The following is a 17,731-nucleotide window of genomic DNA, read 5'->3' on the forward strand; positions in this document are numbered from 1 at the left end:
TCCTCCCTAATGCTCCGCCCTTATCTCACCACCTATCTCACCTACCTCCCCTCCTCAAACACACCTGTGTCAGTAAAAGGAGGAGGAGAGGGGTGGAGAAGGAGAGAGAGGATCTTTTCACACCCAGTGAGGGCCCAGGGGCTGAGCTCAAACTGGATGTATCTGCCACCTGTCCTCAGGTAACCCAGCCTGCTCTCACTGCCCCACTGTCCCAGGGCCTTCCTCTATACACGCTCTCTTTCTTTCTCTCCATAACTCTCTCTCTTTATGTAACTCTCTATTTTTCGCTATGCTGCTCGCCATAACACGCTATCTCTAAATCAATCCCTCACACTCCCACACACATTCCCTCACTCTGTCACTCACTCTCCTTTCCAACATTCTCTCTCCAGCATCTTGGCCCCGCCGTTCCTAACTTTCACACCATAACAGCACCATAAACCCTGTCACCCCATAGCTCTCTGGGAAGGTGTGAAAGTCGCAATTCAATCCGGCTAGTTTATTCAACTGCAGTCGGTAAGATAATAAATGATAGTGAAACAGCGAGGGACTGGTGGAGGGTGTCTTCTCTCCCCACATAGACACGTCACTAATGACACAGAGTCTTTAGTCGTTGTTAACGTATGGTACAACACCAGCCTCCCGCTGAATACACACATCACTGGGGCACGGGGTCACATCAGAGCTACCCCCGTTATTCAAAACTAAACACAATAACTGTCAGCCGCTGTCAAAGTGCAGAACAATGCCGTGGCTCAATCTCCCGTTTCATACTTTTGCAATCGAGACCAAATTGTCTGCCCCCTCGCCAAAACACTTCAAATGAGACCGGCCCTGGGGATATGTCTCAGTATGGTTTACACACTAAAAACAAACACTCTCCCATTCCAGCAGCCAGAGAAATGGATGTGGGTTTCCAGAGGGCAGGGAGAGAGGGAGGGAGGGCTGTGCTGCAGAGGGGGGAGAGAAAGATAGGGAGCTGAAATGAGAGAGGGAGGGCTGTGCTGCAGAGGGGGGAGAGAAAGATAGGGAGCTGAAATAAGAGAGGGAGGGAGGGCTGTGCTGCAGAGGGGGGAGAGAAAGATAGGGAGCTGAAATGAGAGAGGGAGGGAGGGAGGGCTGTGCTGCAGAGGGGGGAGAGAAAGATAGGGAGCTGAAATGAGAGAGGGAGGGAGGGAGGGCTGTGCTGCAGACGGGGGAGAGAAAGATAGGGAGCTGAAATAAGAGAGGGAGGGAGGGAGGGCTGTGCTGCAGAGGGGGGAGAGAAAGATAGGGAGCTGAAATGAGAGAGGGAGGGTGGACTGTGCTGCAGAGGGGGGAGAGAAAGATAGGGAGCTGAAATGAGAGAGGGAGGGAGGGAGGGCTGTGCTGCAGAGGGGGGAGAGAAATATAGGGAGCTGAAATAAGAGAGGGAGGGAGGGAGGGCTGTGCTGCAGAGGGGGGAGAGAAAGATAGGGAGCTGAAATGAGAGAGGGAGGGAGGGCTGTGCTGCAGAGGGGGGAGAGAAAGATAGGGAGCTGAAATGAGAGGGGGGGGGGAGTGCTGCTGAGAGAGAGTGAAAGTTGTCATAAAATGACAATAATGAGTGGCCTCTGTGCCACCCACTGACCGCATCAAGACTGCAGTAATGACAGGGCTTGCAGTACACATGAAGGAGAGTGTGTGTGTGTGTGTGTGTGTGTGTGTGTGTGTGTGTGTGTGTGTGTGTGTGTGTGTGTGTGTGTGTGTGTGTGTGTGTGTGTGTGTGTCTGTCTTTACTAGTCCTCACAAGGATAGTAAAACAAGAAAGAAAAAAGGTGGGGACATTTCGCCGGTCCCCAAAAGGAAAAACGCTATTTTAAGCTTACGGGTTAGGTTTAGAATTAGGGTTAGGGTTAGGAGTTAGGGTTAGGTTTAGAATTAGGGTTAGGAGTTAGGGTTAGGTTTAGAATGAGGGTTAGGGTTAGGAGTTAGGGTTAGGTTTAGAATTAGGATTAGGAGTTAGGGTTAGGTTAGAGTTAGAATTAGGGTTTGGAGTTAGGGTTAGGTTTAGAATTAGGGTTAGGTTAGAGTTAGAATTAGGGTTTGGAGTTAGGGTTAGGTTTAGAATTAGGGTTAGGAGTTAGGGTTAGGTTAGAGTTAGAATTAGGGTTTGGAGTTAGGGTTAGGTTTAGAATTAGGGTTAGGAGTTAGGGTTAGGTTAGAGTTAGAATTAGGGTTTGGAGTTAGGGTTAGGTTTAGAATGAGGGTTAGGTTAGAGTTAGAATTAGGGTTTGGAGTTAGGGTTAGGTTTAGAATTAGGGTTAGGAGTTAGGGTTAGGTTAGAGTTAGAATTAGGGTTAGGAGTTAGGGTTAGGTTTGGGTTTAGAATTAGGGTTAGGAGTTAGGGTTAGGTTTAGGTTTAGAATTAGGGTTAGGAGTTAGGGTTAGGTTTAGGTTTAGAATTAGGGTTAGGGGTTAGGTTTAGGTTTAGAATTAGGAGTTAGGGTTAGGGGTTTGAGGTAAGGTTAGGGTTAGGGGTTTGAGGTAAGGTTAGGGTTAGGGGTTTGAGGTAAGGTTAGGGTTAAGGTTAAGGTTAGGGAAAATAGGATTGCGTGCGTGCGTGCATGCGTGCGTGCGACACACGTGCCCTTGTGTCAAGGCTGAAAAATGACCCAATTTATTGGATGCCATTTTGTCAACATACACACAGCTTTCAAAATAATACACAACCAGTATGCATTCTGTATGCATAACATGCTCCTCACACTCACTACCGCCGTCAAAGCATCGTCTGCAGGATTTCTTAGTGACAAAATGTGTCCAGCGCATCTCACTGATTACTCTACATTGCACTCTCGCCGTCTCCCTGTCCTTGGTGAGCTCATGTTAGAGCGGACACAGCGGCTAGCATGCTAAGTGAGATGGGGCGGCTCAGAGGCCAGGGATTGGGCTGTGAGCAGATGTCCTCTCACGAAATGTCACAGACGACACAGCCGCGTCCGGTGCAGCTGGCCTGCATGTATCAGGGCGAGTGGGGAGAGGCTCAGAGCTGGCGTTCAAGCTACACAACGCCAAGGAAAAAACAAGGAAAGTACATTTAAAAAAAGAGAAATAAGCGGAAAGACATTCGAAGCCAAACCCAACCAAAATCAAATCTGAAGGTTTAGCCCCCAGTGTGTGTAGGACATGAGTGTTACCGGACCAGACCCAACCAAAATAAAATCTGAAGGTTTAGCCCCCAGTGTGTGTAGGACATGAGTGTTACCGGACCAGACCGAAAAGAAACACAGCTACGGACCTGAGGCGCAGAGAAAAACCCTGGTATTTTTCACAGACAGCTAGTCCACCACAAAAGAGCCTCTGTACTGAAGGCCATTTCAGTTAGATTTCTGGCCACGACAACTTCACTGAGAGAAAAAATGAGATGGAGAGAGATGGAGAGAGAGAGAGAGAGAGAGAGAGAGAGAGAGAGAGAAAGAAACAGAGACTGGTTCAAAGAAAGAGAGAAAGAAAGGTTTATTTGATTAACGCCTTGGAAGATTCAGTATGGGAAAATAATGTGTGTAATTTGGAACTGTTTGTTTTGCATTAGGCTATATAATATCACACATAGAAAGCCCCTGAAAAAAGAGATGTGTGAATAGAGCCATCTTTTCGTGACGTGGGTTTTGGGAAACATATCAAATGTGTCTAACCAAGATGGTTTAAACATGATGTCAAAGCAGATGTCTTCAATCAATGTCAACCGATTTGACATAATCCACACCATATTATGCACTGTAATTTGGCTGAGCAGAATAGAATGTAACTACGAGACTGGAGTGTGACGTAGGTATCTGAGTCAGAGAGCACAGACTCTCTGTGAGGAACCTAGGGCTTCAGATGGCTAGGTTAATCGTGTCTCTTATCAGAAGGATTTCCCTGTGAGGGTGCCAGGGTTGTGGATTTGACTTCCTGTCCAAAGATCAAAACAGGTCTTCCACCAGAGCATTACACTTTCATTGTGTATTACAACGGTCAGAATTGACCCCAACATTTTTTGCCTGAAGACTCACACGGAATTCTTTGGCTGCTATATGGATCGCTACTGTACATACTTCAGTCTGAATCTGCCATCATTGAAGACGTTCGTGGTCACATGGGGCGTTGTACAAAACAAAGTCCTCTGCTTTTGTTAAAACTACTAGCTCACAGCTCAGACACCCATGCATACCCCACAAGACGTGCCACCAAAGGTCTCTTCACAGTCCCCCAAGTCCAGAACAGGCTATGAGAGGCATACAGTACTACATAAAGCCATGCCTCATGGAACACTATTCCACATCAGGTAACTGATGCAAGCAGTAGAATCCGATTTACAAAACAGATAAAAAATACACCTTATGGAACAGTGGGACTTCGAAGATACACACACACACACACACACACACACACACACACACACACACACACACACACACACACACACACACACATACACATAACAAGACATGCACTCTACACACATGTACACATGGATGTTGTATTGTAAATATGTGATAGTGGAGTAGTGGCCTGAGGGAACACACTAAATGCATTGGGTAAAGTGTTGTGAAATGTAATGTCATGTAATATTTTAAATTGTATATAACTGCCTTAATGTTGCTGGACCCAGGAAGCTGCTGCCTTGGGGATCTTTAATACAAACACAAATAGTGACTGGATCGTCTCTAGCCACAGTATCAAAGCCAATGACCAATATTGAAAACGTGGCTTTACCCACGTGTGTTCTGGCTCTGGCCCAACCCACTGGTTTCTGAGACCAATCAGATGGTTTGAATGTGTTTGCATTATGTAAGGCCCTACTCTACTCTGGACCTCGAAGCAAGTTCCACTGTGTCTTTTCATTGTTCCCCTCTAGTCAGGGACTGATTTAGACCCGGGACACCAGGTGGGTGCAATTAATTATCAGGTAGAACAGAAAACCAGCAGGCTCCAGACCTCGTAGGGTCAGAGTTGAATACCCGTGCTAAAAGGGCCCGGGAGGGAGTCAAATTCTGACCGAGGTATGGAATATTCCACCAGGTCACTCCTGAACCAGCGTGAATCGGCTCTCGCTAGAACCCATTCCGCAGCCAGAGCAGAAGGTAAAATAAACTCTGATGAAAGGAGCAGAAACAACAACAAAAAAGTAAGCATCGACTGTATTCTCTGGGGCCAAAACCACAGATACAAATCGAACCGCAGAATGGAGGCCAGATTGCTCTAATTCACTGTCAACTCTGCTTTTTTACTGCAGAGCCTGGAGAGAGAGAGATGGAGAGAGAGAGAGAGAGAATGAGAGAGAGAGAGAGAGAAAGAGAGAGAGAAACAGAGACTGGTTCAAAGAAAGAGAGAAAGAAAGGTTTATTTGATTAACGCCTTGGAAGATTCAGTATGGGAAAATAATGTGTGTAATTTGGAACTGTTTGTTTTGCATTAGGCTATATAATATCACACATAGAAAGCCCCTGAAAAAGAGATGTGTGAATATGAGCCATGAGTCCTGATTCTCCCGCCCACACCTACTCCTCTCTCCATTCACAATGTCTCTTAAATTGTTTGCCCTCTCCTTTTAATGTCAGTCTCTAAATCATCAGCTCTTAAATAAACACAGCGGCTTGGATTACCCTCTAAATCTCCGCCTGTGCTGCTAAGGAGCATGTGCAGAGGGACTCAGGCTCAGGTAATTCCGTTTGGGTGCTCCCCTGTAGGTTTGGGTTGCTGGAGGAGAGCCTCAATCATATTAAACAAAGTAGTATAATGGAAACTTGAGTACAACTCTGGAGCAGGGTGGTCTGAGTCAGATCATACAGCAACTAGCAAAAAACTATAAGGCAAAGAGATCTGCAAACATCTCACGTCAAGAATTCCTGACTTTACCATTATTTGAACACCATCCCTAAGGCCATTCGAATTCAAAGTGAATTCTGACAAAACATACCATATGTTATTGGACCTAAATCAACAAATCCAAGTTTCCCAGCCCAGTGTGGTGACAGATTGCACCCAGTCTAGGACCGGTGGAGGGGACCAAGTCAGGGCCTGTTGTAACCATTCTGTACACCCTCCACTCAGGGCAGGGGCACCCAGTATGAGCAGTGAGGTGAATCCCAGGTCCTGGGCCTACCCAGGGACTGTAAGGTCACGTATGTGCACTGCTAGGTGTGTGTGTGTGTGTGTTGTGTTGTGATGTGATGTGTGTGGCATCAGGTGTAAACTGGGGTTCAGGTGCTGGGTGGGTGAGTGGGAGCACTGGGAGACTGTGGAGAGAAGCAGGCACACATATGCTGTGCTACGGATGCCGTTTGTTGTCGCTCGCTCTGCCACTATTGCACACACACACACACACCCACACACACACACACACACACACACACACACACACACACACACACACACACACACACACACACACACACACACACACACACACATAAACATACATAGACTCACTCATAGGAGTTGAGATCTTCGGGGATCTCTTGGTTGTTTTGAAGGGCAAAACAGATTGCGTTTGAAAAATGAAAGGGAAAGAGATGTAGCCTCATGTTTATGAACTATAACAATATTTTCAAAGGGTGGCTCTGAACGCTACAGTGGCTCTGCCCCATGAGAGGAGGCTCTCTCATAGGCCCTCCATTTGAACTAATCTCATAACTGGGCCATCAAAACACGGAGACATTTCCTGTGTGCACAGGATGGGTCACCTAGGATAGTCACAACTGCACCTTTAGAAGTTATTCAATTAACAAACGTAGGTCTGTAAACAGGCCCACTGAAGCTAACCTCTGAACCAGGGTCTCAGAGATCCCTCAGATGGGTTTGACTAAAGGAGACCAAGATGGAGTGAATCTTCTCTTTGAGTATGTATTCCTGTATTGGCATTTCTGCTTGAATTCAGACATATTCAAGTTAGTAATGCTCCGTCTATAGGGTGAAACAGATCGGAGTGGATTCCTCTGGCAGCTCTGTGCCCTGCGGTTGCCTACGTTACAGGTCAGAGTTCCACAGCAACAGCCCAGCACCACACTCTGTGTGCCAATAGGAGCTGTCCTAGAAGCACCTTGGATACCGACCAGCAAAGGTATGCAGGGAACAGGGGTAGGTGCCATGGCAACCCCTTGCAGGGGCTTTCTGGTCAATTACTCAAAGCACAGGTATGGTTGTGTGCATCAAAAGGCCAGGCACCAGCCTCAGACACTAAATAGCCCAAAACACAATGAGTTGACTTCCAAAATGTGAAAGCTCATAAGTAAATACACCAATATGCACGGCCAAACAAACCGTGCAACCTCATAAACGTGCTACTTCCTGCTTTAATCTTCTCCATAGTTTCTTATTGCTTCTAAAAAAAAACATTTTTTTTTTCATTCTTTTATGAAATGTATGCTTGGAAGTGCCAATAAGAATTCAAAAGAAATTATAGGTGAGTGCAGAAGTGTTGACGGTTGACGGTTATAATGAGAATGTTACCATCCCATATCATGCCTGTGAAATGGAGCCTCCGGTCCATATGAAAAGCAAACAGACAGCAAAATGAAGTGAGAGTGTCAGCTGATTTTGTGATTTTGTGCCGGAGCCCAGAGCCGAGTCGAGCTGAGCCCTGCTTCCTCTTTAAGGAGGGAATGTCTGGACTGGGCAGCAGAACCCAGTAGAATAGCATGAATCTTCCTCCACAGACTCAACTAAATAATAAAAGGTGTGTGTGCGTGTGCATGCGTTTTATTGTATACTATTCTCCCACAACCATGAGTACATTTATGAGAAAATAATCAATATAACAGTTATGAGCGGAAACTGAGCAGTCTAAATTAAATAGACAGTTGCCACTTGGTCAAATGTTGCCCATTCATAACTGTACACAACTGTATAGTATCAGCATGAAGCATTTCTGAAGACTTTTCTCCTCATTTGAGTTTTAGAAGTAAGTTTTGAGTAGCAAGTCTCACAATGCTATCATGACTAAATTACTGTATCTAAAAGAATGGCCAAGTTGTTTATTAACTCATTCATTTAGAGAGTGAAAAACTAGTGGAAATACTATCATTGTTTTGATATGATCAAAAGTGCTGTCTCCTCTGTTGGTTCGGCAAAGGCCTGTTTGTTTTTCAGCTGCTCAGAGGCGTTGCGGGTTTATTTATTTATCAGATTCCCATGAATTAAAACATTTGCACTGACAAACATGCAAACGGACGCATTAGCACCTAGTTTACACCCTGCGTCCCCTGGCTGTCAGCTGGCGTGGCAGAGCTCTGACGACGCACACGCCTTTAAATGATGCGGAACCAGAGAGGGTCTGAGACCGCCAGGGAATCTCAGCTCATCAACACAGACAGCATTAAACATCATGATATCCCTGAATGGCGGTTAATATTGTACTAAAACAGAACTGTGTTTGTCTGCAGGGCTAGGAATGTAATTGTAGCATTAGCATGTCCAACTATTAAAAACTCCATGCGATTACAGTTTTTACAATGCATACTGCACTTGTAGGCTATATCCATATGTAGAATGCCTAAACACACAGATATAGCTGTATTGTTACTGTATGTTAGTACCCCCATACCATGTCCTCCAAAGGGAGTGATGCCCTTACCTCTCTCTCCCTCACCTCCCTGTTATTTCAATGAACAAAAGAGGGTCTTGAGGGCGTGGGTGGATCCATAAAAGGAAGAAAGAAGCAGTGCTCCTGGTCCTTGCTGAATGGGGCCCTTTCACACTTAGAGAGGCCTGTTTACTCTAAGTCAATAATGGGCCTAATTTTCTGATCATTATGGAGTTATTCCACCCACCCCCACACCCATCATTTTACGCTCTCCCATCATTCAGGTCGAATGTTCTCCGTGAAGACCCAGGTCTCTGTCCAAACGGATCTGAGGCTCGCTCGCAGATGCAAACACACATCAATTGTGATTTGTTTTATTTTTTGGTGCGCCTGTCAAACCCTCATCACGCCCCCTCACAAGCCATCTTCTCTCTCTCCCTGTTCAGCTGCTAGATGAAAAATGCTATAGCAGCTGGGAAAATAATCTATAAAGAATTACTATTTTATGTTATTTTGAATATAGATTTATTTTTACAGCGTGTTTACTGTTGTTACTTAGTAAATACCATTTTGTTATTTAGCATGAAGTCATTCTCCTTTCTCATTGGGCAAGATATGAGAATGAGCCTCCATTTTGTTTTGGACCAGTATCCCTTACAGCACAATCACAAGTAATAACACTAAAAAGTAATATGAAAATATTCTCACAATGTATCACTGTTTGATAAAATGGTGATTATTATATTATGAAATATAAAGAGGTCAATAAATATAAAATAATATACAATATCATCTACATTTTAGCGCTGATATTTCCTGTCGGCTCGCTAAAAAAGCCACAGACATGGCGGAGGGAGATGAGGCCGCGAAGGGGGGGAAGTGTTCATCGAAACCATCGAAGAAAGGTTAAAAACGAGAGAAAGAAAGGATCAGAAGGAGAGGCTGGCAGAGGCTGTGCGGCAGTTTGAAAAGCTGGCACCTTCCAAACAGAGCTGCAGCTTTGGGTGCCAAACGCTGCCAACCAGCCACACTGAGTTCTGCCCTGCCTCTCTTTGTCTTCACCATGGCATTTTGCATCATCTGTATTTAGAGCTATTCTTTTACATTACATTAGATTGAGTGATGTCACTACGGCCACAATTACTACTAATAATACCACTGACAATAATACAATAAATCATAATAATAGATAGAGAATTAAATATTTAGAGTTCTCATAAAACATTTTTTGGGGAAACTATGTTGCTACTCTATTTAAATGGCAGAATTTGATAGGGAGTAAATAACATAGAGATCCCGTATCAGTATTCCCAGACTGTCTGTGCCTCCACTGTCCCGGGTTCCGTACGGAAAGAGCTGTCCCAATTACAGGGCAGCCTTTCCCCGGCTCTGCTCTACTGGGCCGAGCGCGAGCGGATCAGAATCTGGCTGGGAACTGGGCGGGCAGCTCTCATCCCTTCTCTCGCTCCCTCGCTCCTCGGCACAGGGAGCTGAGGAAGGCCAGTCCACCCCTCCTGCGTGGGTATATGTTTTTGGGGACAGACAGATTTTACGCCTGGCTTCTGTTCAAAACGGCTATAAGAAATCAAGCAGTGAGACGACACAGCAGTAGAGACAAAATAAATACATTAACAAAATTATATTTATAAGGAGGGCTGAGACAACTAAAACAATTGTATATGTTTCCGTGCCCATGATGCTGTGCTTGCTATAATGTGTTATTTAACTACGATACATGTTTGTAAAGTAATTCCGGTAAATATGTGTCCATTTTAAATCAGTAAAAACAAAATGATAAGCACAAAATCATAAACAACATAAAATAAAATTTAAAAATGCTGCCAAAAGGGTATACCATTACAATCCTCAGTCACTGTAGATAACAATGTTGATAAAATAATGAATTATTTGTAATGTGCAATTTAAAAACAGATTTTTTCTTGTGACAGCTAAAACCAAGACGCCTAAAGGAGACATTTATATTAAATCAAAATATATTTGTCACGTGCGCTGAATACAACAGGTGTAGGTAGACCTTACAGTGAAATGCTTAAAAAAAGAAGGTGTGTGTGTGTGTGTGTGTGTGTGTGTGTGTGTGTGTGTGTGTGTGTGTGTGTGTGTGTGTGTGTGTGTGTGTGTGTGTGTGTGTGTGTGTGTGTGTGTGTGTGTGTGTAGGTAAGTAAAGAAATAAAACAACAGTAAAAATACATTTGAAATAAGAGTAGTAAGGCTATATATATATATATAAGGCTATATTTGCACACAATGCAAATAGTCCGGGTAACCATTTGGTTACCTGTTCAGGAGTCTTATGGCTTGGGGGTAAAAACTGTTGAGAAGCCTTTTTGTCCTAGACTTGGCACTTGACCCTGTGAATGTATTGTTTTTATAAAGAAAATGGGATACTGTGATAAAGTATGTCTGTGTACTAACAAGGCAGTAAATGCACTGTGATTATGGAGGAATTATGGGTAAAAGTGGTTAAGGAGCGCACAGTGTCCCTGCAATCCTAACCGCCTAACGGGTTGAGTCTTTTCATCTGTTCCTCAGACTTCCTATCACCCTCGAATAATCTGTTAACCAGGGATTCCATACACTCTGCGCTCCTCACACACACAAAAAGGGAATTGGGAAAACTAGGGCCCTGAAGACGGGCCAAGCTAGGCTGTTTGAGATCCCTGCACCCTTTGCATATTAAAAACGCCATTGTGTCAATGACACTGTTCTGTCATGAGTGGCTCGCCGACGCTCAAACTTTATTGGTGCATTTATTCCAATGACAACAGCATATTAAACTTCCATTGAGAGGGTTCACGGGGTGTTTTTCACACGAGATGAATGTGGCCCCCGTCGCGCCGGTTCTCAGTATTTCTCGGTCGGCCCGGGTTACAGACCCATGCCAGAACATTGGAGGAACACAGTTCTGTTCTTCTTCCAGAAGTCTGCAGTTCAGTTTATTTATCGGCCAACTCATGGTTCTTTTTAAAATACTTTTAACGTCCACCGCTTTTCCTTCATGACCCTATATCTGAGAGACAAACACTCTTGGCCAAAGCATGACGTACCCAGACTTAAAGGATCCACATGACCGTGTGGTCCCATCCACACTCTCTCTGTGTCTGGGCACAGGGACAGAGACAGTATGAGACAGAATGGTGCAACAGCAGAATCAGAGAACATAGGACCAACGCCCATCCACAACCCCCAAACCTTCCCAGGCCTGCCTTCATAATAGACAAAGACAAAGACGCAAAGGGCTGGCTGTATTTTTGGGGGAAATACAATTCTGTGTCACATTTGGCAACTTCATATTAATTTTGAAAAATCTGATAATACCATTATCTCCTTTTAAAGCTTAGGATATTGTGCAAATCATATTACATCTGTACGATAGATAAGGTTGACAGGGTGTTAAGTCTTAAGTCTCTGTCGGTCTCCAAGGCTCTCACGCTCTTTGTTTGGTTTGGTTAAATCATTCTCTCTGTTCTCTGCCGTGGTCTGCGAGATGGAGAGTCTGGGAGATGGAGATGGGCTCGTAGTCCCGGCGGGTAAGCGCCAGAGTTCACCGCACCGTGGAGCTGGCATAGGTCAGCGACCCAACAATGCACATCCCTGGACAAGATCTCTCCTAGCATGGTGGACAGATTAGGGGTGCACTCAGAAACATATTTTTATCCTAACAGAGCAGTAATGAGAGCCGTATGAGAGGGAGCACGCTCCAAACATGACTGATACTGGAACAGCGGAGATTCATCAGACTGACAAATATGGAACACACCGCACAAAAACATGAACGTTTCCCATCGCGCAGAGACCTGAGCTGGGCCTTGGCAGGGCCCGACTGGCAGGGCCCGACTGGCTGAGCCGTGCTTTATTCAACATCTGATCAAAGATGAGCTCAGTCCGTTCTTCCTCCACATCCCTGAACCATTATCATCAGCAGCATCAGGAATTACCTCAGGACAACCAGTCCTGGGTGACTGACTCTTACAGGTTAAACGCAATTGCATTACGTTGGGTGAACAGCCAGGTATTTGTCTAAAATACTTTTGATAAGGGGTCTTGCAGCTGTGGAGCGGCAGTTGATCAGTAATAGCTAGCCCTCACTGCCCCGCCCATAAGGCCTAAGTCTATAATTGGACAAAAGCACTGCTGCAGAGGAGGAGAGGAGTCTCCTGTCACTCATACTGCAGGGGAAAAACCTGCAGCTGGCGATGGTGACATCAGTGGGCAGGAGAGCTGTAGCACACCGACTGCTCAGATGCACTGATAAGGCCTGGACTCTGATACCTTCCAAAAGACACAGACACCCTGGGAGCTAAGAATAAAACGTTAACGTTGCCACTCCAAAGGTTAGAATGGAACCACTCACTGTTCCCCCTCTCTCCCCTACACTCAGTGGACTTTTAACCCCAGCTCCTTCAGATGCTCTACTGGTTTGTGCTTTTTAAGATGGTACTTTCCATTCTTGCAGTGTACAGTGGAGGGAGTGTGGGCTGATGTTGAGGTGTTACGGGGGTGAAGCTTATGGGCAGGAGAACCAGGTGGAGCCTATGGCTGTCAGCCGACAGTTCTATGCCGTCTCTGTAGAAGTGAGGAGGCCTGGAAGGCTTGTGCATTTGCCAACAAGGGTAGCTCAGACCCAGTTTTTAAAACACTTTCTATTCTCTGACATGAGTGTGAACAAAGATGCGGGGAAACAACGATTTCAACAAAAGGTAACAAAAAGCAATGATTTATGATGGCCCTGTACAGAGACACCAAGCCAAACCACTGGGCCAAAAACGGTTGAATTGACGTTGTTTCCACATCATTTAACCAAAATATTCTATGTGATGACGCTGAATCAACGTGGAAAACTGATTGCATTGGCAAAAAGAAATCAATGTAAGGGAATTTCCTATTTTACCCATCTTTTAACCTAAATCCAATGACACTGTGGGGGGACAAAATGATGTTGAGTTCACATTAGGTGACAACTCAACCAAATGTAAATCAAAACTGGACGTTGAACTGACGTCTGTGCCCAGTGGGAAGTGAGGGAATACTATATTTAATTTAGCTGAACTGCAGCATCAATTTAAGCTTCAGAAAATAAATTAATCTTGACATACGTAAACACACACACACACACACACACACACACACACACACACAGACACACACACACACACTGAAGGGTAAAACAGTATCGGGATGCCTGGTGAATACTGGCACAGGGTAAAAGAGCTAAGCTCTAAGGGGCGGCTTCACAGGGAGCTAATCTGAGCCTGGGTTAGCGACAGCACATTGTGAAACAGGAAGACGAGCTCACCGAGGCCCAGCTAACTGACGCTGAGTTACACACTGTGCTGAAAAGAACACGGCATGGGGTACTCTGTCACAGAGGTCTGCAGCACCACGGTGCCAAGAAGCAGAATTAGGGCTCTGTAACTTTACGCTTGCCTGGTGTAAGACAATGTGTTTCTTTAGCCTTATACTAATGGATAACCAACGCAGGAGAGGGTTCTAAGTACGTGAGGGTTCCATCAGCCCATACGTGAGTCAATCAACTAACTGCACCCACAGCATACCTGACAACACTTTTCACTTGAGTGTTTCATTGCTAACCGACAATAGGAAACACAGAAAACAAATGGAAGATTCATTTCAGCACGATCCCAGTGGACTGTTCAGTTATAGACAAAGACGAACGCCAAAAGCAAAATCTTCAAAGAGCAAATGTATTGTCAGACAGAAATTGCAAGGTTACTTCATAAACATGAAAAATGTGCTGTCAAGACTCAAAACTATTTCATGCAGTCCTTATTGCTTTTCTCATGATCAAAGTCATGGAATAGAAAAAGATGAATACAATTGTGTAATCAGAGACAGATTCAAATATATTATTGAAAAATATATATTATTATTATTATTATTTAAGATAATTTACAAAACAAAGTGTGGCATTATTTTAGTGATACCCAAGACAAGCTATCTAAACAGCTAATATATAATAAACGACAAATTCATCTTTAAAATTCTGCGGAACATTTGACCTCCGACATGGGGGGGCTCTGTGTATCCACCAGACTAAGAGAAACGTAAAATTCAATATATACTATACATTTCCTTGACACCGGGGTCTCCTCTATTTCAACATGACATTTTCCATTCCAAAGTAAGTATCCACATGTTCCATACAAGTAACTGATGAAAAAGGATTGCTTATAGAGTATCATATAAAGTTTGTTGACGAAACACCTGTGTTGAATTTGGACAAATAAAAAAGTGAATAAACATACTAAACCAAACTGACGATCTAATATAGAGAAGGGTTGTCTCTGTATGCAGTGTGCATGTGTGTGTGTGTGTGTGTGTGTGTGTGTTTGTTTGCATTAGTGTATGGAAGTCTCTGTGTATAAGCTATAAGAGTGTGTGTGAGAGAGTGTACGTGTGTGTGAGAGAGCGGTAGCGAGTGTGTATTGGCGAAGCGACCGAAGCAGGGCTGACTGTGAGGTGGGCTGCGATGCCAGAGAGAGTAGAGCGCGGGAGGCTGAGGCTGGACCGTCGCCTGCATCCCAAACAACCTGGTACTGGGCCAACTGTCACCACGCTCTTCAGCCCACAGACACACAACAGACTGCTACTGACGCACACACACACCACACCACACACACACATACACACCACATACCATACACACACCACACACACATGCTACACCGCACAAGCACCGCAAACACACACCACACACTCTGGATCCAGCATCACTACTCTGGACGGTTCTGACTTAGAATATGTGGACAACTACAAATACCTAGGTGTCTGGTTAGACTCTAAACTCTCCTTCCAGACTCATATTAAGCATCTCCAATCCAAAATTAAATCTAGAATCGGCTTCCTATTCCGCAACAAAGCATTCTTCACTCATGCTGCCAAACATACCCTTGTAAAACTGACCATCCTACCGATCCTTGACTTCGGCGATGTAATTTACAAAATAGCCTCCAACACTCTACTCAGCAAATTGGATGCAGTCTATCACAGTGCCATCTGTTTTGTCACCAAAGCCCCATATACTACCCACCACTGTGACCCGTACGCTCTCGTTGGCTGGTCCTCGCTTCATACTCATTGCCATACCCACTGGCTCCAGGTCATCTATAAGTCTCTGCTAGGTAAAGCCCCGCCGTATCTCAGCTCACTGGTCAGCACCCACCCATAGAATGCGCTCCAGCAGGTATATTTCACTGGTTACCCCCAAAGCCAATTCCTCCTTCGGCCGCCTTTCCTTCCAGTTCTCTGCTGCCAATGACTGGAACGAACTGCAAAAATCACTGAAGCAGGAGACTCATATCTCCCTCACTAGCTTTAAGCACCAGCTGTCAGAGCAGCTCACAGATCCCTGCACCTGCACATAGCTCATCTGTAAATACCCCATCCAACTACCTCATCCCCATACTGTTATTTATTTTTATTTATTTTTGCTCCTTTGCATCCCAGTATCTACTTGCTCATTCATCCTCTGCACAGCTATCACTCCAGTGTTCAATTGCTATATTGTAATTATTTTGCCACTATGGCCTATTTATTGCCTTACCTTCCTTATCCTACCTCATTTGCACACATTGTATATATACTTTTTCTATTGTATTATTGACTGTATGTTTGTTTATTCCATGTGTAACTCTGTGTTGTTGTTTGTGTCGCACTACTTTGCTTCATCTTGGCCAGGTCGCAGTTGTAAATGAGAACTTGTTCTCAACTAGCCTACCTGGTTAAATAAAGGTGAAATAAAATAAAAAATAAAACACACACACACAAAACAGCCTTAAAGACACTAATTTATAGTCAGACAATTACTGTGCACATTAGCAGATGTGTGCACACATTTGCAGATGTGTTTATTTACAGACAACACACCCCTAAACATGCATATTTGAATTCCGACATATTTGCACACAAGCACCTGAACAAATTTACCAGCACAGACTTTATCTCTGGATAAGCACACATTTAAAGACACATACACAACTCAAAAACAACACACAAACTAAACAGTGTGTCAGTGGTGTCAAATGTGTTCTGTAATGTGTTGTATTATAATTGTAATGTTGATAAGGCGTTACACTTGGAGGCGATTCTCTTTATTTATCACAGGCATTTGGTCTGGTGGTGCACGGGGAGGAGCAGGGTTTGGCAAGGCTCAGAGTGTGGCTGCAAAAGGCCTTACAAACTGACTGTGTGTGTGTGTGTGTGTGTGTGTGTGTGTGTGTGTGTGTGTGTGTGTGTGTGTGTGTGTGTGTGTGTGTGTGTGTGTGTGTGTGTGAAATAGACAGAGAAAACTGTAAGGCGTTCACCAACTGACCTGGTGAGTGGATGAAGTAGGCCAGGTAGAGGTCGAGCTCCTTGACGGACACGCCGATGTGGTGGGGCTGGACGCACAGGCCGTGGTTCGCGCACTGGGGCGACTTAACCAGCCGCTCTCCGTCCGTGCTCTCCAGGGGGCTGCCCTTAAACAGGATGACCATCACCAGGTCCAGCCGCCACACCTTGTCGGCCTGGCGGAGACAGTCGATACGGCGGATCTTGCCCTTCTGGTCGGGGTTGGAGAGAACACAACAGGGGGGCTTCTTGCCTGTGATGGTGAGCACAAAGTCCTCACGGAACTCAGGCCGGATGTCCTTTCGGAGCTTGGCCAACAGCCGCGACGCCCACTTCTGCTTGATCTCGGGCTTCTCACCCAGCAGCTCGTCCTTCACTGCGCGTTCTTCATCCTTTGTCATCCTCTTCTCGTGCTTCTTGAAGTACTTGCGTTTGCGTGCCTGCAGGTTGAACCAGGTGTAGGAGAAGGCACGGACATGGGGGAGAAGGGCCTCGATGAAGGGATGAAATTCATCCTAACAGAGGGAGAGAGAGAGACAGAGAGAGAGAGGGGGGGTGCTCTGTTATTCTCATGCTGTATGGTGTCATGCAAGCAGCTGGAGATCAGTTATTGAAGATAGAAGAGCAATGAGGCAATTTACTGACATTTTCCCTCAAAATAATTCCTGTTTTGATAGAATGTAAATGCACTGCCAATAGAGGGGATACAGTTCAGAAACAACTTCATTAGACAGGGCTAGCATTACCAACAATACCACTAACTGACATAATAATGATAATATTAATAATCATATTAATCATATCCAAAATGTAATAATACTGTAGCTACATACATAC

General features: G+C 44.8%; 1 protein-coding gene across 50 annotated transcripts in view; it reads right to left on the reverse strand.

The window, feature by feature from the left end:
• Positions 1-17,731, reverse strand: part of LOC110486474 (nuclear factor 1 X-type-like) — a 174,858-nt gene that overhangs the window by 113,303 nt on the left and 43,824 nt on the right. For all 50 annotated transcript variants that reach the window (XM_036941187.2, XM_090196646.1, XM_090196670.1 and 47 more), the window contains one exon: positions 16,878-17,409. In XM_036941187.2, coding sequence (XP_036797082.1) covers positions 16,878-17,409 — 532 coding nt within the window. The remainder of the gene's footprint in view (positions 1-16,877; positions 17,410-17,731) is intronic.

Source organism: Oncorhynchus mykiss, chromosome 13 (assembly GCF_057628025.1).
Source record: "Oncorhynchus mykiss isolate SJ-2025 chromosome 13, ASM5762802v1, whole genome shotgun sequence".
Lineage (NCBI taxonomy): Eukaryota > Metazoa > Chordata > Actinopteri > Salmoniformes > Salmonidae > Oncorhynchus > Oncorhynchus mykiss.